General features: G+C 38.8%; 1 protein-coding gene across 1 annotated transcript in view; it reads right to left on the reverse strand.

The window, feature by feature from the left end:
- Nucleotides 1-980: 980 nt before the first annotated feature.
- LOC113226750 (putative inorganic phosphate cotransporter) overlaps nucleotides 981-23,016 on the reverse strand; it is a 35,944-nt gene continuing 13,908 nt past the window's right edge. The window contains exons 2-10 of the mRNA XM_026459479.1: nucleotides 19,296-19,475; nucleotides 16,226-16,364; nucleotides 15,274-15,500; nucleotides 13,975-14,124; nucleotides 13,685-13,817; nucleotides 4,459-4,583; nucleotides 4,193-4,312; nucleotides 2,858-2,990; nucleotides 981-2,139 (exon numbers count right to left, since the gene is read on the reverse strand). Of these exons, the coding sequence (XP_026315264.1) occupies nucleotides 2,057-2,139; nucleotides 2,858-2,990; nucleotides 4,193-4,312; nucleotides 4,459-4,583; nucleotides 13,685-13,817; nucleotides 13,975-14,124; nucleotides 15,274-15,500; nucleotides 16,226-16,364; nucleotides 19,296-19,475 (1,290 nt within the window). The 3' untranslated portion in view covers nucleotides 981-2,056. The remainder of the gene's footprint in view (nucleotides 2,140-2,857; nucleotides 2,991-4,192; nucleotides 4,313-4,458; nucleotides 4,584-13,684; nucleotides 13,818-13,974; nucleotides 14,125-15,273; nucleotides 15,501-16,225; nucleotides 16,365-19,295; nucleotides 19,476-23,016) is intronic.

Genomic DNA, 23,016 nt, shown 5'->3' on the forward strand with positions numbered 1-23,016 from the left:
TGAATACATTATTAAACAATCGTTTATGTAATTTAGACGAGAATAAATAATAAATACATACGTAACCCTAAAGTATAATCTGGGTATATAATTTAAACATTTTATTATTCAAACAATGTAATATCATATTATATTATATAACTTACCTACAAACAATACAATAATTTATATTTTTAAAACAAATTATCACCTTTTACTTAAAATTACGTTATTATAAAGGCCGGGAAGTCTCGGATTGCCTGAAGAGTACGAGTTACAAGGCCGAGCGCCAAGGAGCCTTTGTATTATGCGATTCAGACAATCCGTACCCGCTAAGGCACATTAGAGCTATTTCTCAAACAATGCGAGGAAATAATAAAAGACTAAAGAATAAAGGAGATGTGAACTCATCTTCACAATCAAGTTAACGAAAATACAAAAAGAACATTTAAACACTTTATTTCTCCACCTTTTCCTATAAAAGTATATAGTACAGGTAAATTCGTGCACCATACAACATCATACACTTCACGTCCTTTTCCCGTAGATGCAGACAATAACAATGCACGATTGCGAATGATTTTGATATTTGACACATTAGTAGTTACTAATACTGTCATTCTAATGACAAATTACTAACCTACTAATTTTCGTATTCGAATGATCTGAATGTTCATTCATTACTAATTAGTATTACTAATCAATAGATTCCAATGCTACCCAGCCTGATGGGCGTACGAATCGGAGTCGAAAAAGTCCTTCAGTTCTTCAATGCTGTCGGCCTTGGCTCTGATCTCTAATTAGTGGTGATCACAATAGATCAGACGAGGGTCTTTGTTTACCCCTCTCTGACATATGGTAAATACTATAAATGTGACGGGGACAGGCATTGACTTACAAATAAATGGACGACGGGTCTAACACAAAAACCACGAAAAAAGTGTCCCAAGTCAACCTATTCGAAATTTAAATTGTTATGTCATCGCAGTATCGCGCTGTCCGTAGAACAAATGAAGACTAAAGCGGAGTGTCGCGCTCTGTATACGATTTTAGCGCCTTACAAGTGCGGACACTTTTTAGCGCGGACCCGACGTCCATATAATTGTAAGTCAATGGGGACAGGGATTGATAATAGACATGGTGAATGCTTCCGAGTAGTTCCGACTTAATATTCATTCGACCATGCACCCGACGGTATCGGTAATCACCCGACTAGAGTCGAATGATTGTGCTCCGATTCGACTTAGACGAATGATTTGCCCATTCGAATAATAAGTATTAGTAACATTTCAAGTCGCGCATCCCTAGTAGACACAACACTCAACACGCATCAGTGCTTTCATACATGCCGTCGGTTAAGAGTACACTTAACTTGGCTTTTCGGATGTCCTCAATTTGGGCGTGGTAAGTTCTGTTTGTTCGGCCCATATCAAGTTGCCCGCTCATTCTCACGTTATAACTCTGTTTTGTCAATCTTATTTCATTCATTCTTTCGTACACCATAATAATAGGCAAAAAGTAATACAATGGTATTATAATTGTCAGTAATGCAGTTGTTTCTTTTTTAATTGTCGTAATTAATGATATTGATGCTAGTGGCAGTTGGTTGTATGACAGTTATTCTTTAGTCTGTTATAGTTCAGGGTTAGTGGATAGATTTAAAAAGACCTATATGTTTCTCTTCCGCTGCTGTCAGCGAACAAATTGGCCCATAAACGACAAACTTTGTGTGTTCTTTATTTAAAAATAATGCGAATAATTTCAGGAATGTTTGAGAAAATATTTTGTCCTTAAAAATATAATATTGTTTAGCACACAGCCTTATTGTACTTTTTAAATTATAGTGATACCAAATAACGGGGCATAACCCTTTACCTTTAAAAATACACTTTCTTGCAAAATAATTATACTACAGTAATAGCGGTTAACATTTTTGGGTTAGAAAATGTTACAAACTATCCTTGTTTTCGCCAAATAAAATGTCTCATCCATTGTTTAAACAAATTTGTCATTTTAGTTTTGTCTTTATATATAACTGGTATCTGTATTGACTAGCAAAAATATACTTTGAAATTTTTTAAAACTTCGAATCGCCTGTCGAATTTTTGTTCTTACTGACATCAGAATCCTTCTTCTTTTCTTTCATATTGATACCGTCCTCTGTGGAAGAAGCAAAGAGTATTTGTTAATAATTTTGTATTTTGTACCTTTTATTTATGGGAAAAATAGACACACCCTTGGACACATTGTCACTTAATTATGGCCAAGCGTTGTCTTTTGTTTGTCTAAAAATTCTTTTCCACTCAAGCCTTGAACAACCCCAAATTATGGTTTAAGGGAAACACAGAGTAGATATTCCATTAATTTTACGTACGCATTAGGAAGGAGGATGCTAAACGGTCCGCGCCAAGTCAATGTTATAAGAATGGAGTATTCTGGATAGTTCTGGGCTTACAAAGCCCGAAAAGTGTAGTATTCGTTTATTATTGTCATATATTTAACCATTATTCCAAGCATTTTGTACTATGCTTTTAGAAAGACATACTGTACCATCAGCTCGAGGCTGCTACATCCTAGTTTTGAGAATACTATTCAATGTTGCTACTACTACAAAATAGGCGCCTTGACGTCGAGTTGCGGACACCAGCCCGTTACACCAAGTACCAAGTAAGTACTATGTTATTACGAGTAAATAGGTCTAATTCGCATAAAGCGTTTCCAGATATATACTAATGGCTAAGAAGTGGAATTTCCAGCAGATTTATTCCCCGAACGCCACAACTCGGGCCTTCTGGAGGCGAGAGTGAATAGGTGTGCATGCTCCATCGTCGACTACATAATCACATACATCAAATGGGCACAAAAAAATGTTACTTACCAACAGTGCCATTGGGCTGAGGCTCGTTCCAATATTGTACCTCACCAGACATGAAGAGCAGGTAGAACAAGTTGGCCAAAAAGTAAAATCCTATGGAGAGGAAGAACACTTTCCTCCATTCTGCAGCACTGGTCTGAAAATAAGGTTTAATGATATGATAATATTATTATTAATTAAATTTATCAAAACGCGGAAGAAAGGCAAAGGTCCATTATACGTTCCAATTATCGGCATTGATGTGCTCTACCTGCAACAGGGATCTGAACCGTCGACCTCTCAATAGAGAATTAACCGTTTTCCCTCTAGGCTACCGTCGCTCTTAATACAATTTTAATATAAATCGTGTCCCTCCGGGAAGAAAGGCTTATCTTTTTTACTACTTTTCAAGGTATCCAAAAATGAGTATTAACCGAATATGACGCTTTAGAAGGACATGGCAGTTCTAGGTAACGTACTTTGAAACGGAACCAAATATATCATACCTTGCAATGTGTAATTTATTACATTTCAGTTATATTTCCTAAATTGCAGCTGATCACAAAAAAAAAACCTTTATTTCACGAATAAAAATACTGTATATGGACCATTGACTTACAAATAAATGGACGACGGGTCTAATACAAAAATCATGAAAAAAATGTCCCAAGTCAACTTATTTAAGCGTAGTGACATGTAAAGGAATATGAAAAAGCTAAAACGTTGAATTTAAATGGTAATGTCATCGCAGTACTGTCTAATTTTGCTTGCTTCGCTGTCAGTCGAACAATCGAAGACTGAAGCGTGAATGACGCTCTGTATACGATTTTAACGCCCTATAAGTTCGGACACTTTTTAGCGCGGACCCGACGTCCATATAATTGTAAGTTAATGATATGGACGTTCAAAGTAACAAATTCTTTTATTTTCAAGTTTTGAGGACTTTATTTGCACTGGATTGCTGCTTATTAATTTTTCATTGATATTTACGAATTTTTTTTCATTCTACTTAAAGGTAAGTTTTTCTCTATGAGCACTTCACTAAAAATTTACGTAGCGATTTCTATTACACCTTTTTAAGCTGTAAAAAACAATTCATAATACGAGATTTTTTTTTACGGTTTAATACGGTTTGATATATTGAACACATAATTAGATTTACCGATTTATAAAGTGAGAATTGTAATAGTAACGTTATGTAATGGCATTTGCAGGTTTTATGACATTCAATACTGTCGATAGAGTCACATGAATTAGAAGGAAAGTGTCTTACATCGTTATCTATCCACTGGAGTAAAAAATATTTAACCTAATTCGACTTATGCCATTCTTTCATGGGGTGTAAGAAATGATAATTACCTCGTCTTTCACGATAACACTGACGCTAAGTGGTGCCATTATGGAGAAAATGTTCCCCGCTCCATTGGTGATACCCATCAACGTGCTGGCGAAGTTCGGGGACAGGTCGATGTGTGAGATCTAAAAGTGTTAAAAATAAACATGAAGAGTAAACAAAAAAGGAAAATATTACAATGCTTTACGGTGGAACTTTAAAATGAGTCATTGTCCTCAAGGATTTCACAAGTTTTCCTTTACGGATACAGGCATGTCTTAAATATACGCACCAAGAACCCAACATAGTGAGCACCATTCAGACCAACGGTGACTGTGAGAATTGCTACAGCCAGCGTGAGGTTACCAGCAGGAAGATACGCGAGGACCAGCAGAGCTGCTCCGGGACCCCAGAATGCTGAAAATTAGAAAGGTGTTTTGTGTAAGTAAGGCGAAACGTATGTATATTAGTTTGCAATAAAACTGACAGCCGTGAAATATTTTATGTTTTTCGAAATATTTTAGGACAAGCAACCCACTTTGCCTTTACATTTACGGTATCGTGTGCTTCACTTCAAATCAGAATTTTGGGCGGAACTGAATTCCCAATGTTCAATAACAATACATACATAATTTGGAATTCATACTTTTATATGAATATAAACAACATTATAGAACTAATAACGTTTAATAATAGTTTTATATTATTTATATTATTTACATCACAGAGCATGGTATATGACGATATAGATCTATTTGCATATTCTTAACTTTAAATTAGCAGCACACTTTACTAGGTTCAAAAGAAGTGGTGGTTCATGTATAATGATAAAAAAAATTTAACATACACGAAGGTTGACGTCATCCATAAACTTACTGTTCCTAATATTATTGAATGTTGTGCTATAGAACTAACTGAAAACAAACTGATAATAATGTGCGTTAATAGACCTCCAAATAATAAAAATAGAGACCTCTAGTTTGAGACTTTCTTCAATCACTTCTGCGATATGATGTCATTCCTAACCTCTAACAACAATAAAAAAATCATCGTATGTGGCGATTTGAACATAAATTTCCTTGATAGCACTTGTAAATACAAAAAAGATTTGTTCACATTATATCCAGCTACAATTTAAAACCTGCCATTTTAACTGTTACTAGGCCAAGAAGAAGTACCTGTATTGACAACATATTGTACTCGAACCATTTTCGTGGAGTCAAAAGTGAAGTTCTTGATTGGGAAATGTCTGATCATAGTGCACAACTCTTGAATATTCCCGTAAAAAGAATTTGTAAATTTAATTACTGGTTCGTAATGAGACGTAACTATAATAAGGATAACATAATTAAATTAGCCCAACATCTAGCACAGTTAAGTTTTAATGAAGTTTTTACATCCAATGACGCTGATAAAGCATATACTGAGTTCTTTAATTTATTCAAACTAATGTACAATTTATGCTTCCCTTTTATGAGAAAAAAAATTAGTACTCAATTAAAACCCAAGTGGATTTCGGAGGGCATAAAAAAATGCAGTAAGCGTAGAAGAAATTTGTTATGGAGATATCGAATTTCAAAAAGCAAACATGACTTGGAATTATTTCGTAACTACTCTTCTAAATTTAAAAGAATTTTAAAGTAACGCAAGCATCTCAAAATAACTATTATATACTTAATTCTAAAAATAAATCAAAGGCAACATGGACCGTTATTAATATTAGTACTAAGCAGCAGATGCCAAAGGATAACATTACGAAAATAACTGTAAATAGAACAAATATTACAAACCCTACTCAGATTGCTCAAAATTTCAATGATTATTTTATAGATCAGGTACAACCAGTGAATCGTTGTTCACACGATAGTGTAAAACTTTGTAAATATGATGGATACAAATCATTTTTTTAAGACCTGTTAGCCCGGAAGAGGTCAGTAAAATTATAAGAGACATTAAGAGCACAAACAGTACAGGATATGATGGGTTAAGTATAAAGATAATTAAATTTGTATCTGAATCAATTTCCCCTGATTTAAGTCACATTATTAACTTAAGCATAGAACAAGGGGTATTTCCATCTAAACTAAAAACAACCATTATTAAACCAATTCATAAAAAAGGCGAACTTAATAATTTGAAAAACTATAGATCTGTAGCGTTAACACCTGCATTCTCAAAGGTTATTGAAAAGGTTATTTCTAAAAGTATTTATGACTACCTTGAAACAAATAATATATTTTGTAACGAACAAAAAGGATTTCGTAAGAATAAATCCTTTGATCTTGCAATATATGAATTTTTTAACATTATTTACAGTAGAATGGACAAAAGAAACCCTATCAAAAAGTCAAAAGCTTTTGACTATGTGGATCATATATTAATGCAAAAATTAGGAATTTATAGTGTACGCGGAAATACTCAAAACTTATTAAAATCATATCTGAGTGACAGAATACAAATAACACAAATCAGTTGAATTTATTTAAGTACAAAAACAGAAACTATTTACGAATCTTCTCCTAGACTAGTAGAATATGGGGTTCGACAAGGCAGTGTTCTAGGTCCATTGCTGTTTATTATTTATATTAATGACATGCCTAAATCAATTCCAAATCACATAACTTTATTCGCTGATGACTGTACTACTTTATTTGAAAATGAGACTGAAATGGGGGTTGATGTTGCTCGCTTCCGTAGGTTTACCCTTGAGACCCTACAAGTGACCCCTGGGTGGTGCTAAAGAGCAATAACTACTGGTGGTAGGCTTCGGCCGTGGCTAGTCACCACCCTCCCGACGCAGTCGAGTCGCCAAATGGTTTTTACCGTGTTCCGACTCGTGTTCGGGAGTTGCCATTTGGAGGTCGGGTCTGAACAGTTGCATTGCGTCTGACGGCGAGTTGTAGCTGCTTGTACTGCCACACTGAGCACTCGGTTCTGGAGGCTAGCGGGATCCGAAGCACGGTGCACCGCTGGCCGACCGTGGGAAGTTGGGGGCCCAAGTAGCGGGAAAGCCACCCGTGAAAGGCTGCCCCGCCACCCAACGAAAAATCCCGGAATGCTCCACCTTGCCGGTTGGCGACCGGAAGGGAGGACCAGGTGGCCATCTCCGGGGGGGTTCGGGCGTCCCCGCGGTCTCCAAGCCGATTGTAACCTCGTGTGGCAGTATGAGTCTGCTGCTTGGTTGAACACGACGCAGTGCCTCGTTCAACTGCCTTCCTCCTGCCTATTCACTTCTCCAAATCCAAAAATGAAAAACTATAAAAATGGAAAAAAGTATACACAGCGGTTGCACGTCCTCCCACTAAAAGTGCACCTCACTAACATCCGAGGTCTGCACTCAAATCTCGATTCGGTCCACTACCACCTTGAAACCGACAAACCGCAGCTGCTGTTCCTCACAGAGACGCAGATCAGATGTCCGACTGACGCAGCGTACCTCAGCTACCCCGGGTATACTCTGGAGCACAGGTTCGTACCTCCTGCCGGAGTCTGTGTGTACGTTGCGATGACATCTGTGTCAAGCGTCTCAAGAACCTTGAGGCACCGAGTTTTTCAATTTTGTGGCTTCTGGTTGACACAGGAGTTACACAAATAGTGTACTGCTGTGTTTACCGATCGCACAGTGGAGATCAGGAGACGACCAAGCTGTTCCAATATCTAAGTGAGACGTCTGATGAGATTCAGCATAGGTACCCAGCGGCGCAACTAGTCATTCTGGGGGACTTTAATGCACACCATCAAGAATGGTTGTTCCCATACCAGAAGACCGATCACGCTGGGAGAGAGACGCGTAAACTTGCGTTAACGCTAAGCTTATCCCAGCTTGTCAGTGGCGCCACTAGGATACCAGATGTTGAATCTCATACGGCTAATTGCTTGGACCTTCTGCTGACAACTGATCCGGACCGATACTCTGTGGTTGTGGAGGCCCCACTGGGTACTTCCGACCATTGTCTGGTGAAAACTGTATCCGTATACTCCCCACCCGATCAGGGCCCTAGTGGTATGAGACGGGTGTGGCGATACAAGTTAGCAGATTGGGACGAAATGCGCCATTTCTTTGCGTCATATCTCTGGCAGGCGTGCTTTACTTCAGGAGACTCGTCGAGCTGTGCTGATGCTGTAGTCGAGGTCTTGCGTTTGGGTATGGAGTATTACATTCCATACTCTGATGTACCCAATGGACCCCAAGCTCGTCCATGGTTTAACGCTAATTGTAGTTGTGCTGAAGCACGTAAACAGTCCGCGTACCAAGCTTGGGCAGATGCTCGACTACGCAAAACTCCGAGTACTCAGAACATGAAGAAAGCTTTTAATAAGGCCGCCAAGAAGTGCAAAAGCATGTTACGTAGGGCCAAGTTCGACCATGTGCGCCGCATAGGAGCCAAGCTTGCCTCTTATCCAGCAGGCAGCAAATCCTTTTGGTCCCTGGCCAAAGCGGTCGAATCGAACTTTTGTCGCCCATCTTTGCCACCTCTGCTGAGGCCGGATGGCTCGCTGGCTCATACTGCGGAAGAGAAGGCGAATCTCTTTGCCTCACTCTTTGCAGAAAATTCGCGTCTAGATGCCGCAGGGACCCTACCACCTACTTTACCTCAGGCTGGCTGCACTATGGCGCCAGTTCGCATACGCCAAAAAGAGGTACTTAGAACTCTGCGAAATCTAGACGTGAATAAAGCTAGCGGGCCAGATGGAATTCCAGCAATAGTCCTGCGTAACTGTGCACCTGAGTTGTCTCCTGTTCTCACACGCCTGTACCGCCTCTCACTTGAGACTGGTGTAGTTCCCAGATCGTGGAAGCTTGCAAACGTGCAACCTGTACCAAAAAAGGGAAGCAGAGCTGACCCTGTCAACTATAGACCTATCTCAGTCACTTCCATACTCTGCAAGACTATGGAACGTGTACTCAACAACCGTCTCCTATCGTACCTTGAAGACAACGATCTCCTCAGTGATCGCCAGTACGGATTCCGACGAGGGCGATCTACTGGGGATCTTCTTGTGTATGCCTGTCACATATGGAGCGAGGCTATAGAAAAGCAAGGCGAAGCACTTGCAGTGTCTTTGGACATTTCTAAAGCCTTTGACAGGGTCTGGCACGCAAGCCTTTTAAGCAAGCTTCCCTCTTATGGGCTTCCCACTGACCTTTGCAATTGGATCTCGGATTTCTTGAGCGAACGTTCGATTCGAGTGGTCTTAGAAGGCTACTCTTCCGAACATATGGCGATAGATGCCGGAGTTCCTCAGGGTTCCGTACTGTCTGCAACTCTCTTTCTGCTGCATATCAATGATATGTTAATTCCAGGTACCTTTGCGTATGCTGATGACAGCACAGTTGTAGATAGGTACTTGACCAATGCAAGGGTCAGTGGAGAGGAAATCCAGTCTTGTCGAGAGTCCATGGTTAGCCGTTTAGATTTGACACTCCAGGCAGTCTCCGATTGGGGCAATGCCAATCTTGTCAAATTTAACGCTACCAAAACGCAGGCGTGTCTATTCTCCACAAAACGGAGTCCCTTTGAGCTGACTCCGACTTTTCGTGATATATCCATACCGATAGCCGATTGTCTCCAGCTACTTGGAATGGACCTGTCGTCCAATTTGAACTTCGGCAGATACATTGAATCCACGGCCAAAAATGCAGCAAGGAAGCTTGGGATCCTTTCCAGGGTGAGGCGGTACTTTACACCGGGACAGTTGCTCCAGCTGTACCAGGCACAAGTCCGATCGTGCATGGAGTACTGCTGCCACCTTTGGGATGGCTCTGCGACATATCAACTGGCCACTTTGGATTCAATTGACAACCGTGCCAAGAGACTTATAGGTGACTCGGAATTAGTGGAGGCGAAGCTGCAGAGCCTTGAACACCGCCGTAAAGTTGCCTGCTTATCGGTATTTTACAGGATATATCACGGAGAGTGTGCGATGGAATTACATGATTTAATTCCGCCTTCCCCTTTCCATCACCGGGGGACTAGGCGTAGGCTTGGGTTCCACCCCTATGTTGTGGATATTCCAAAGATTCGCACGAAGCGTTACGCTTCCACATTTATATGGCGAACGGCTATGGAGTGGAATTCCCTGCCTGCAGACTTGTTCCCTGAACGTTATAACTTGGACCTTTTCAAGGCGAGAGTGAATAGGCATTATTTAGGTGTGCATGCTCCATCGTCGACCTCATCGTCACTTTCCATCAGGTGAGATGGAGGTCAAATGCGCACCTATATTTTATAAAAAAAAAAAAAAAAAAAGAAATAAATAAAATCCTTAGCCGCTCACGCGATGCGCTACCCCCACCTATACGGCCCTTAAAGGATAGGATAAACCTGCCGCAAAATGGCGGCTATGCAGTTTAAATACAAATTTTTATAAATAAAAATTATTATTCTGCATTGCTAAATAAATACCCTCCGTACTACCAACAAAAACATCTCAAATAAAATGCAGTAATACACCGCCAATCCTGCACTTAAAAAGCACTAATGAAATTTTTGGTGTACTTAGATAAATATGATAATATTCCGTTTGAGTGGTTCTAACGTTTACCATGAAATTACTCCTTAAAGTATGGTTTATAAACATTTATATTCAGGGTAAACTTAAAAAACGCTACTTACGGTATGTTTTCAATAAATAAACACCGAAATCACCAGCCCAAACAATAACACTCACACGATTGTCGTGACGTATTTTTGAAGTTGTTTATTTTTTTTTAAATGACAGACCCAGGCATTAAAAACTTTATGGTTTGCTAGAGTAGTTACCGAAATAGCAATTAATATTAGTTCTTTTACTTGTTATAACTTCGATATCCGATAAATCGGTATAAAATCATCACCGGCACCTCTAGGTGTGGTATGCTTCCAGAGACGCACGAATCGCGTAATGCTCTGTGGCGGCATGCGTCCACGGCTGCATGTATCGCGTGAGCGGCTAATAAATGTAATGAAATGGCTTAAATTTAATAATTTATTACTAAATCTTGACAAAACGACAATTATGAATTTCAAGCAAAGGGGCAATAACTCTTTGACAAACAAATTAATTTATAACTCTCGTGTTATCGGTGAAACATCGGGAACCACATTCCTTGGACTTCACATTGATAGGAAAATACAATGGGAGGAACAACTTCAAATAATATGTAACAATCTATCGAAACAATCATACGCTCTCTTTAAATTGTCTAAGGTGGTAAACAAAAATGCTTTACTTGTAGTTTACCACAGCTATGTAGCTGCAACACTCAGATATGGTATCTTATTTTGGAGTAATAGTAGCAACATAATACAAGTTTTTCGAGCTCAAAAGAGGTGCATATGGGCAATCTGTGGACTGAAACAGACCGACAGTTGCAGAAACTATTTTCGAGAACGAAACATTTTGACCTTGCCTTCATTATATATCTATGAAACAGCCTTATTTATACGATGACACCCACTACTTTTTCCTGTAGTTACAAGAGCACGACGTCCTAACCAACTACGCCAAATAAATTGTAAAAGTCACTATTTGAGAAGAGTATAATTGCAATGGCACCAAAAATCTATAATAAATTGCCATTACAGGTATGGCAGAATGAAAATTTCGCGGAATTTAAACGCACATTATTTGAGTATTTAATTGAAAAATCATTTTATACATTAAAGGAATTTTGCTAACTAATTTCACATTAATTAATTTATTATTTATTATTGAGACGAACGTGACTGTATGACATTGGTTTATTTACATTGATTATTATCTTAATTAAATTACCTATGTTTTGATGTCCTAACTGTTGTGGATTTTAAGACTTGGTCCTGTGAAGGTGGAAGCCTATAATCAGTGGTTTATGACTATTTAATGTTAATTATTAGTGTTATTTTATTATTATTATTATTATTTGGAAGTATTGGACAAGTATAATTAATAATAATAGTATAATTCGTATGCCTTGATGGTACGTCATGGCGATCATAGAATAAATGTTATCATCTTTATTGTACCCATGATGACGAATAAAACGATTTGATTTGATTTGATTTACTAAAAAGTGGGACTTTGGTAATTACGAGTACAAGCGTAACTAATTTATAGACCGTATGCCGAATTTCGTAATCTGAAGACGAACCTGAGATTCAGGATACAGAAGATCGGATAATGGACCTAAATAAGTTATGATGGATAAAGTTAATCGACAACCGAATGATGGCCGAAAGGTGTTTACAGAAACGTGGGATGTAGTACAGCGAGATGGACAGACGACATATGTAGATGAATAAGAATAGGGCAAGGGCAAGGCCGTGGTGGATGTCACAAGCTATGTAATAAGGCTGTAGTAATAATAATCTATTACGATGACGATCCAGATTTTGTTCATAATTACAAGAAAATTATACGGCAAACTCTAAAATGTACATCCAGCCTTTACGATTTATTCCTTATTTTTCTTTATTTATTTTCATGAAACCTTATTATAATTAATACGCATTGTCATCTCGGCAAATTCTCATTGAAATTTAATTTATTTTTAGGCGTAAGTCGATTTGAGCTTCTAATTTTGTTTTTGTATTTGTTCACTTCCTTATAAATATTGAAATCATTTTATAAATTTTATCAACAGAGCTTGCATTTATTATTGAAACAGTTTAATTATATTTGGATTTTTTGTTGCTTGTTTTTATGCTGTAATAAAATTCGTCACACCATACCATAAATCACAAATTATCGAATCCATTTATACATTCTAAACATTGAAGTAATAAAACTTCCTAGTAGACGGCAATATTATTTTATACGAGAGCACTCACGCAAGAACCATATAAAAGCGATAAATCCCATAATGTATATATTGACGTTTTCGCAAACTCTTTGACCCGAACATAGGGGAAAAGAATAAAATTTGGAATATAGGATGTGATACGATATAACGATAAGTAAGATTTTATTTGACTGATGCTGTAATTGCTGAAACAAGAAACTAAACATGTAAGTCAGTGAAAAAGTCACTATAACCATCATTGACTTACAATTATATGGACGTCGGGTCCGCGCTAAAAAGTGTCCGAACTTATAGGGCGTTAAAATCGTATACAGAGCATCATTCACGCTTTAGTCTTCGTTTGTTCAGTACTGCGATGACATTACAATTTAAATTCAACGTTTTAGCTTCTTCATATTCCTTGACATGTCACTACGTTTAAATAGGTTGACTAGAGACATTTTTTTTGTGGTTTTTGTATTAGACCAGTTGTCCATTTATTTGTAAGTCAATGATAACCATACATAAATGTTGGCGTCCCTTAAGATTCACTACTGTGTCCAACTTTCTTACACGCGCTTTTTAGGCCTAGTATATTTTTTTTGCATCCTTTATTAATGTTAGTGCTTTAATGGCATACAAGCTTTAATTTATCAGTGCAGATCTCATATCTCTCGTTAAGGAACCAACATTTGCACATGAAAAGAAAAACATTCCTATATAATAGTAATTTGGATGTTCAGATATTAATGATAATTGGTAACATTGTATCTACCGATAGTGTTGAAAAGTTTCCGAGAAGTGCTGAGTTTGATAATGTTTCTGTTGACGAGGAATTCCGCCAGCCAACTGAACACGAAGCTGAGTATATACATCGCTGCGTACGGCAGCGCCGAAAAGAGACCATTCTGAAATATATTATTGAGCCATTGACATTTGTGAAATAAGAAGATAAACAAAATGTAATTCAGTTTAAAGACAGTAATGTATCAAATGAAGGACATGAAGTGAATCTTTTTTCGTGCATATATGAGAAATTTGTGAATTAGATTTTTTTTAACTTACACTTTTAATATCGACGCCAAGGACTTTGCTCATATAGGACGGCATCTCTGTTAGAAGTGTCCAGAAGCCCAGTGACTGACCGCTGTGGGCTATAATGATAGCCCAGAACGGGAGAGAGGTCATGATCGCCTTCCAGGGAGTTGACATGTTCTGATATGAAAACAATTAAACAATTACTCAATTTCTCAGACAGAAAAGGACAGGGATTATTTTTTTATTTGCGCTCGTGAGCAGGGTAATCGAAGCTGAAATACATTTGAGCAATCGATAAGACGACAGTTTTCTTAAAAGCATTATAAATAATAGCTGAGGAAGACGTAGATGAAATTTTTTAGGTCAATAAGGGAAAAAGTTAATGTTATGTAGTATCTGGAATCAAATCTTAGGGCGCAGAAAACTTTCGGGCGCGGAAAAATGGTCACCATACTTAATTGCCACGTAGAGGTCCCAGGTTCGTTTCCCGGGCCGGGAGAAATATTTACATAGCCTACATTTATTTCTCTCGTGAGTTTGGGTGTAATTTGAGGTTGTCTATGTGTGTATCCATGGCACCCGCGACATAGAGTTTTTCTAGTGCGGGGCTATGTTGAGTGTGTACGTTATTATTAACAATAGACTCTGAGGTCGTCTCTGGTGCTGACGATGCTGTTCCGGGTTTGTTTCGGCTATCACAATTACTAATTATTTTTCGCAAATGAAAATCAACTTTTCACTAGACACAATGCCCGATAAAAAAGTATAAAATATACAAAGGAGTCCGTAACAGTCCCATTGTCACCAAGAGAGAGTTGTCTAGTGAGTGTGTCCATGACACCCGCGATACAGGGTTTCCCTAGTGCACGGTATGAGCGTGTGCGGTAAATAATAGGAATAAAAATAAAAAAAAATAAAAAAGGATGGTTGGCATTTAGTCCACTGAGCATTCACTTAAAGATAAAGAAATAACTGATTATATTTATGAAAAGTTTTTGTACGCGTTCGTAATGGCACTAGAATTTATTACATATGTTTGCAAAAATGATAATTATTTTAAGTTCTACCGAATAACAATCGATGATTTTATAAACACAATTATACTCAATTTCAGTACGTGGATTACTTCTTATAAGGAAAAATAACAATTGAAAGTAGAAAATCAAAATATAGGAACATGGTTTGAAGGACAAGTAAACATGAAGTTTATCAATTTACTTTTAGATCTTAGATCGGCAGCATTAGTGTAGATTTATGATTTAAAGTTTTTTATTTTAAAATTATATATTTATTTTTATTTTATTAGTTCTTTTATTTAATTCTTACCGCAGTCTGATTAATATCAGTCGATCCAGAATTTGTTTCGATATATTTTCGTTCTTCCTTTGAAATCCACCTGTGAGTTCCAGGAGTGGAGGCTCCGAGGGTGAACCAAAGGGTGGACCAGGCGAGACAGGTAATGCCGGCCACGTAGTAGACGGACGGCCAACCGAACTTGCTGGCGGAAAGGACACCCGCTGTCATCATCTCGATTATAGTTCCTAGCTGAGACCCTGAGAAGAAAATAGTAAAGTTTTCGTAAATGTACAGCTATTCATTCCGAAAATTTTATGTAGAATTTTTTATGTAAATGGACAAAGTGTATAAAAAACTTAGTAATTAGAAAGTTTCTTAAAAACGTTTACGTTGTTATTAAATGTGCAATGTGAGTGATGTTTTAATAAGGGTTTAAAAATTCAGTGACTTCACTCTCATATGGTCAGGATCAAAGGAAGAAATGAATACAAACATGAGGCCAAGAACTAAAAGTTCGAACAGCATTGAAATACTCGCCTAGCACTGCGAACGTAATAAATCGTTTCGCGCTAAAAACACTTTTTGTACGGAACATGTTCACCGTTGTCGGAACATTAGCATTGTGAATAAATCTTCAAACTAGGTTTTTGGTGGCAGCTGCATTGTACAGTGCTGGTATAAATCGAGTCACGGTGCAAAGTTTAAAATTTTGGCACTAAAATGTAAATGTATAGTATAATAGTAAATAATAAATATACAGTACCTTATGGGTACATAATAAGTCGAAAACCATTTAATTTTATGTAGGTTTTAGGTTTGAGTGGTTGCTGCACTTTGGAAATAAAATAATGTTCTTCCAACCAATGTGCGATAGTCAGCCCAAATGCAGCCAACGCATTTTCACGGTCTTATGCATCCGGCTCGAAGAACCACTTTAATTTTATTCTTTCATCTAAATAAAATTTTATACAGCTAATCTTACCTGCATAGACGAAGGTGCCCATCCGACTTCTTTCTGTGATTGGCGCCCACTGCCCAAGGATGCCATGAATGCTGGGGTATAACGCGCCTTGCGATAGGCCCATCAGGATTCTACAAGCGCAGACTGCCATCCATCCACCCTGCATGATGAACACAAATAAAAAACGAACAATAATATTTTTAGTTTTCGCGGCTATTCAAGAGAATGGTCCAACATTTCATTACCGTTACTTTACCTAAGTTACAAGGTTTTGAAATGGGTACGTAAGTAGAATCGAATTTCGAAAACGACCATCGAGACGAAGTTATTTAGATCAAATCAGGGATAATGTTGAGATAAAATGTGTTGTATCAAAGCTAGGGACCTGAACAGAGATAATTGGCAATTATCCCATCGACAAGAGCTCTTAAATAACATAAAAAAGCCTAATCAGCATAAGAACTGGATCTACCATCTAACAGACTTAGGTCACGACCAAGAAATTCGTGAAGAAAGACGATTCAAGCTTAGCTCAAAATGAAGATGTAATGATCTTGAAGTGCGAAACATACTTACAGAGTGTACTCGAGTTCACCAACTTAAGTCCACACGCATGAGTGAATGGTGAACAAGTATCTCGGAGAGCACAATCCACAATCATTTCAACATACTGATATTTGGGATTTGTGATGTAAATAAACGGTTTTCGGAATAACGCAACATATGAAGCAGCGTAACTTTATGAAACATAATGAAATCCAGGTTGTTGATTGAGTTTTTTTATTATTTTGAAGTGCATTAAGCCCAATGATGTACTTTAACCAATAGGGTGTACGAAAGGACCTCCCCGCACAACGTACCACTCCTTTTTTATACATCTGGCGCAATCTAGGCTTACACGCTAGTAAGCTCAACAGTGTATGCCATCGATAGAAATATAGATAAAGAATAGCAACGGGTGAACAAACATTTGCCTAACTTATTTTTCCGTCAATTATGGAGCTTGCGACATCGGAAAATTGAAATCGTAACTCAACCACTATTTCTTTTAGCAAAAAATATTAAAGCATTGTTCGCGACTGGTTGTGACTTTGTTTTGACTTCGAACAAAACACGGCAATGTGAATACAACGTAGATTTACGGTTCTGTAGATGACAATCGCAAATCAGGCCAAACGACCAAACACGGACTGTCAAGGTCAGTTACAAGACTCTGTTACAATATAACAAATCCCATTCAGGACTTTGTTACATTGAATCTGTTGAGCATTCAACACCCAAAACGACTTCAATTGTACACTCAAAACGCAGTCGGCGCAGTTACATTGATCGGGAAAAAAACATTTGTGAATATTTTCTTGATTTATAATATAATTGTTAATTATTAAATTATAATCGATTGTTTTATCTTTTCAATGTTAGAAATTGTTAACGATGATCGTTAATATCAATAATAATATTATAGATACAAACAAACTCAGAACAATAAATACTTGAGTCAGTCCGCCGTTTTCGTTCACAGGTATTAATCGTTCATCTTTCAGCTATTACCACTAGATGGTAGCATGTAGAATGAAATTTCAATTATAAAATCAAAACGTCGTAACTTACAATAATATATATTGAACTTTCAACGATACACCAACTGGGCAAAGTTCAGAACTTTACATCTTTTTAAATTGGAAACTAAGACCAATCGTTATCAAGAACTCATATATGATTTCATGTATTTAACATTATATAAAGGTGATTTATAGCAACAGCGGATCTGATAGTAATCGTTGGTATAAGATCCTTCCATTATTTTTCTTCCATGAAGAAAAATTCCTTCGATCCGACTGGTTTAGAACCAGCCTCTGTCGCTTCGACGTGGCTACCGCTTTGCAAATTGACAGGCGACAGATGCTGGTTCTAGTCCAGTTGGATAGAAGGAATTTTTCGATCATTGTATCGATGAAATGAATGTCATGGTAGTAAATCCCTCATGTGTATCAACAAAAATAATATAAAATTAAAATTTTTTTTTGTTTTTTAATAACGCACAGACTCAACATAGCCCCGCACTAGGGAAACCCTGTGTCGCGGGTGCCATGGACCCACACATAGACAATCACAAATTACACCCAAACTCACGAGAGAAATAAATGTAGGTCATACAAATATTTCTCCCGGGAATCGAACCTGGGACCTCTGCGTGGCAGTCCGGCATGGTAACGGCGTTCGGCCACGGAGGCAGTTAAATATGTAAATAATGATAGTCAAAATAAAAGTTAGTACAAAATAATACACATAAAAATAAATACAATACACAATGACGTCCAATAACAAATATCTACGAAAAAAAATTCTTCTACACCAAAGAAATTAGTATAGGTACAATAAAAGGAGTTCCAGTCGAATGAAAAACATTTCGTCGTTTGTAACACTTTTAGATATTCGTAAAATTAGGAATCGATTAATACTCGAGGGTTTCTTGCTGCGTGTTCGGTACGAATGCCAACGGATTTAGGTTTTCCCGCAATTCGCAATATAAACAACAATATTAACACTCTACGCATACCATAGATCTTGAATCACATGCCTACTCATTTTCTCTAAATGTAATGCGTCGACAAATAAGTACATACATCAATTACGAAGAGGATGTCCTCAAAAAAGTCCAGGTTAAAATTACCAAAGACAGAGAAAGAGTACTTGTGAAAGAGTTCGGCCAGAGAAGTACTGCCGCCTTACTATTTAGTAATGGGAGCATTATCGCGTTTCTGTTAGATAGGTCAGGGCGCTGGTGAAATTACAGGCACATGGGACTTGTCAAATTAGGTCTAAGGGTGACTGGCGTCGTAGCGGTGCCCCTTGCAATTTAAAGATCTAAGCGATACTGCAACTGTTATCGATAGTGGTGTCACTTACCACCAGGGGAACGACTTGTTCGCCTCGTCACTTGGTATAATAAAAAAAGGAGGCGAAAGTGGTTTGTTAGGAACGTATAGAGTGGAGGTTCCTAGTCACTGCCTATGCTAGTAAGAGGCGTGATTTGTGTAAAGTTTATAATTAAATTAAATTTACCGGTGGTACATTATGAGGTACTTACATAAGTGGCTGCTAACGGCACGAACAAGTTGACGATACCGGTGATGAACATGGCGCCGAAGACGAGATGCTTGCCTCCATACTTGCCAGCCAATATGCCCGCCGGGATTTGCAGCACGATGTAGCCCCAAAAGAAAGAGGACAGAATCGTGTCTTGGATGCTCCGGTCCCACTCGAACACCTGTAAAATTAAAATTTGTTAGTGATGCTTTTATGGACAACGAAATAGTTATGTGTAAGAAAAGAACCAGAGTATAGTCCAACGAATTAAAACTTAAATTGCAGTGAGCATATTGCTCGTAGAACATATAGCAGGTTAAGTCAAATTGTTTCTTGAATAGCGAGAGCGTACGAAAACACGAAGCGTGGTCAGACCTGGTAAAGATTGCGGAAAACCGGTCATTATTATGATGTTAGTAGCAGTAGAGATCCTTGTGAAAGAATTCGTGCAGGGTAGTGCTGCCATCGGGGAGCATTTCCGGCAACTTTCTCCCCGAATAGTGGTCACCGCATCGGCGTTGGGCAGGCTCTGCACTACCTCGGGAGGCCGGGAGCCCGATGCAGAAGGCTATACGCCAGGGTGATCCGGAGTATGGCCTTATATGGGGCTCCCATTTGGAGTGAGGCCTTATCAGCAGCGACGCAATCGCTGCTTAGGAAGCTCCAGAGGGTGGTCGCCCTACGATGCGTAAAGGGCGTACATGACGGTGGCATGCGTCCTCGCCGGTACTCCGCTGGGGGACCTGTGGAAAAAGGGCTTAGAGGATTCCCCCTATGGAGCTCATACGATTAGGGCGATCCGTCCTGTCCTTGTAGAGTGGGTGAGCCGGTCCCACGGGCCACTGTCGTACGACCTTGTGCAGGTGCTAACCGGGCACGGCTGCTTCGGTCACTACCTGCACAAGGTGGCGAGGAGGGGACTCTACATACTAGCACACCCTAGACGTGTGCAGCCGGTAGGATGAGCAGCGCCGTACTCTGACGGGGACAATAGGACAGGACATATCGCTGCCGGGCGTGGTTGCCGCCTTGCTCGGTAGCGAGGACTCCTGGGAGGCGGTGGCCTCCTTTTGCGGAGAGGTTATGTCGCAATAAGTGGCCGCGGAGCGGGTGCGCGAGGTCGCACGAGTCGGCGCAGACGTACGAGGAAAAGGCGAAGGCAGTTCGCTGGTCGCCTGATCCCCTAGTGAGGTCAGCGGACTCTGGACAGGGACTCCGAAGCCTGCATTGCACGGACTGACTCGTTTGGGGGGTGGCCGGCTCGCCCTTTCGTTGGCGCGGGATCCCTGGCGCAAGTTTGGGCGGCCGGGCGGCGTCGTGGTGAATGTTCACCGATCCCGCGGCGCCGACTCAACCGGCGAGTGGTGAACCCAGGGAGGTTATAGTGGGGTAGGCCCCCGGTCTGGAGGTTCCCATATAACCCCTGAGTCTCCCTGGGCTCAGAGGTATCTATAAAGATCTCCCCCCGTCAAAAAAAAGGGGTACTGCTCCCATCTTAAGTATTTCTGCCGCCAAGCAGTAATGTCAGTTACTGTGTTCTGGCTTTGAAGGGTAAGGGTGCTGGTGAAATTAAGTCTCAGGGTAACGAGCGCAGTGGTATTGCCCCTCAGATCTTTGCGATTTAAAGCTCTGAGTAGCACTGTGTTTAAAGCTCTGAGTAGCACGTCCAGCAGTGGAGGTCTTCCGGCTGAAATAATGATATGTGCATGCATGCTGATTTTTTGACAATATCGTTTTTTGTTTCGGGTATCTCTCATAATGATCTGTATAAGTAAAAATCTATTTTATTCCTAAGACACAAGTTTTCTTAGTTTAAAGCCAGGGAATCGCTTGATTGTGATGAAAATTGTACCTACGCTATGTACCATCAAATGTAAATTTCATATAAATATAATATATTATGTAAAATATTATAATAGGTAATACAATTTTATTACAGTCATTATTCAAAATTCACTTTAAAGATTGATTGCCGTCATGCTTTATAAGTTACATTGAAAATGACGTTACCAAACGACTTCCCTCGTATCCAAAGCAAAGAAGTCTTTTATGCAAACGTTTTAGTTAATAAAAACAACGTCAAGTACATTAATACAATTGCAAAGTTTTATAAAGCAAGTTATGTCTTACAAAATATGTATAAGTTACGAGTACTTATATAAATGCAATAAGCTACTAAATAAGTGTGCTCAACATATTTAAAATTTACTATTTACGACGCTTAAAACTGTAGTTGAGCAAAAACTTAAGGCTAATTTCACACGGCACCGTAATAACAGCGGCACCGCATTCGTATGCACACTTCCATACACGCATCGCGAGCGGCAGCGGCGAGGGTTGCCACAATTCTCTATTAATCATTTTAGAAGATAACGCCGTATGAGCTGCATTTACACCGCTGGTTCTGCGGTATGACAACAAAAAACGCACTACTGCGGCGCCATGTATGATCAACCAAAAGAGATCAATGTACAAAAACTAACTTTTCTATGTTGTCTCGTGTGTGGGTGTTTGTGGTAAAGTCGTTGTTTCCGATTTCCATAACACAAATGCCTTAGTTACTTTGGGATCAGAACAACGTATACGATATTGTCTAATTTGTAATTTTTATTTTATTTATTTACTTATTTGGATGACAAAAACCCGTACTAATGAACTTTTTAGCTCTTTTAGGATCACCTGACTGCAATATTTTAAATGATAAATATGAATAAATGCCATTTTACGAGAAGCAACAAGCAGTTACTCATTATTCGAAGGGTCTCCTTCTTAACTTTCTTATCTGCCTCCGTGGCTGAAGTGCAGGGCTATGTGTGTGTACTTATTATTGTGTGCGTGTTTAAGTTTAATGTGATAATTTCGAGTAAAGATATTTTGTAAATCTTTTAAAAGAAATCAGTTTTCTGGGAATACAATTTCAACCAGTCTCCAAGCCAGCCTTTAAAATTCCGACCGCTATCAGGGAATGGTTTCCGATTTCAAATAACAGATCCTATAATCTCGGGCCTAGCGAACGCGGTGTCGGGCGATCGAGTTTTATTCGTTTGCGGTCATAGAATTCCATCAGTGCGACTGAGGAATACTAATCCTATAAGACAGGGAGCAGAAGCGAGAAATGCTTTTTATGTCTATAGGAAATTTCTTAGGGTTCCGGGGATTTTAATTTTGTGTTTGTCTAGGCCTCATCATCCTCCAATTGCTGGGTATTCCGCCATGTTTGCCCAATATGACTTGGAACTACATGTATTTCAAACGTTGAGAACTTTCTTCCACAAGCAAATTTCATTGTAGGTTTTTTTTTACAGTTAACGAGAGGAATTGATGATGAACAGCAGTTTTTCTAACAATAACGATGATAAAAAAAACATTGTCCGCAAAGAAAGTGGGTTATTTATGAGGGAGTGAGTATTTAATTCAATAAAATGATTTAAAAGAGAAAGAGTGGGAGAGAGAAGAAGAAGAAGAAAAGATCAGTTGTCTGTTCAATATATAGTGTTAGACCCATTGACTTACAATCATATGGACGTCGGCTCCGCGCTAAAAAGTGTCCGAACTTATAGGGCGTTAAAATCGTATACAGAGCGTCATTCACGCTTTAGTCTTCGTTTGTTCGACTGACAGCGAAGCAAGCAAAATTAGACAGTACTGCGATGACATTACAATTTAAATTCAACGTTTTAGCTTTTTCATATTCCTTTACATGTCACTACGTTTAAATAGGT

Source organism: Hyposmocoma kahamanoa, unplaced genomic scaffold (genome assembly GCF_003589595.1).
Source record: "Hyposmocoma kahamanoa isolate Upper Pololo Valley unplaced genomic scaffold, ASM358959v1 200, whole genome shotgun sequence".
NCBI lineage: Eukaryota > Metazoa > Arthropoda > Insecta > Lepidoptera > Cosmopterigidae > Hyposmocoma > Hyposmocoma kahamanoa.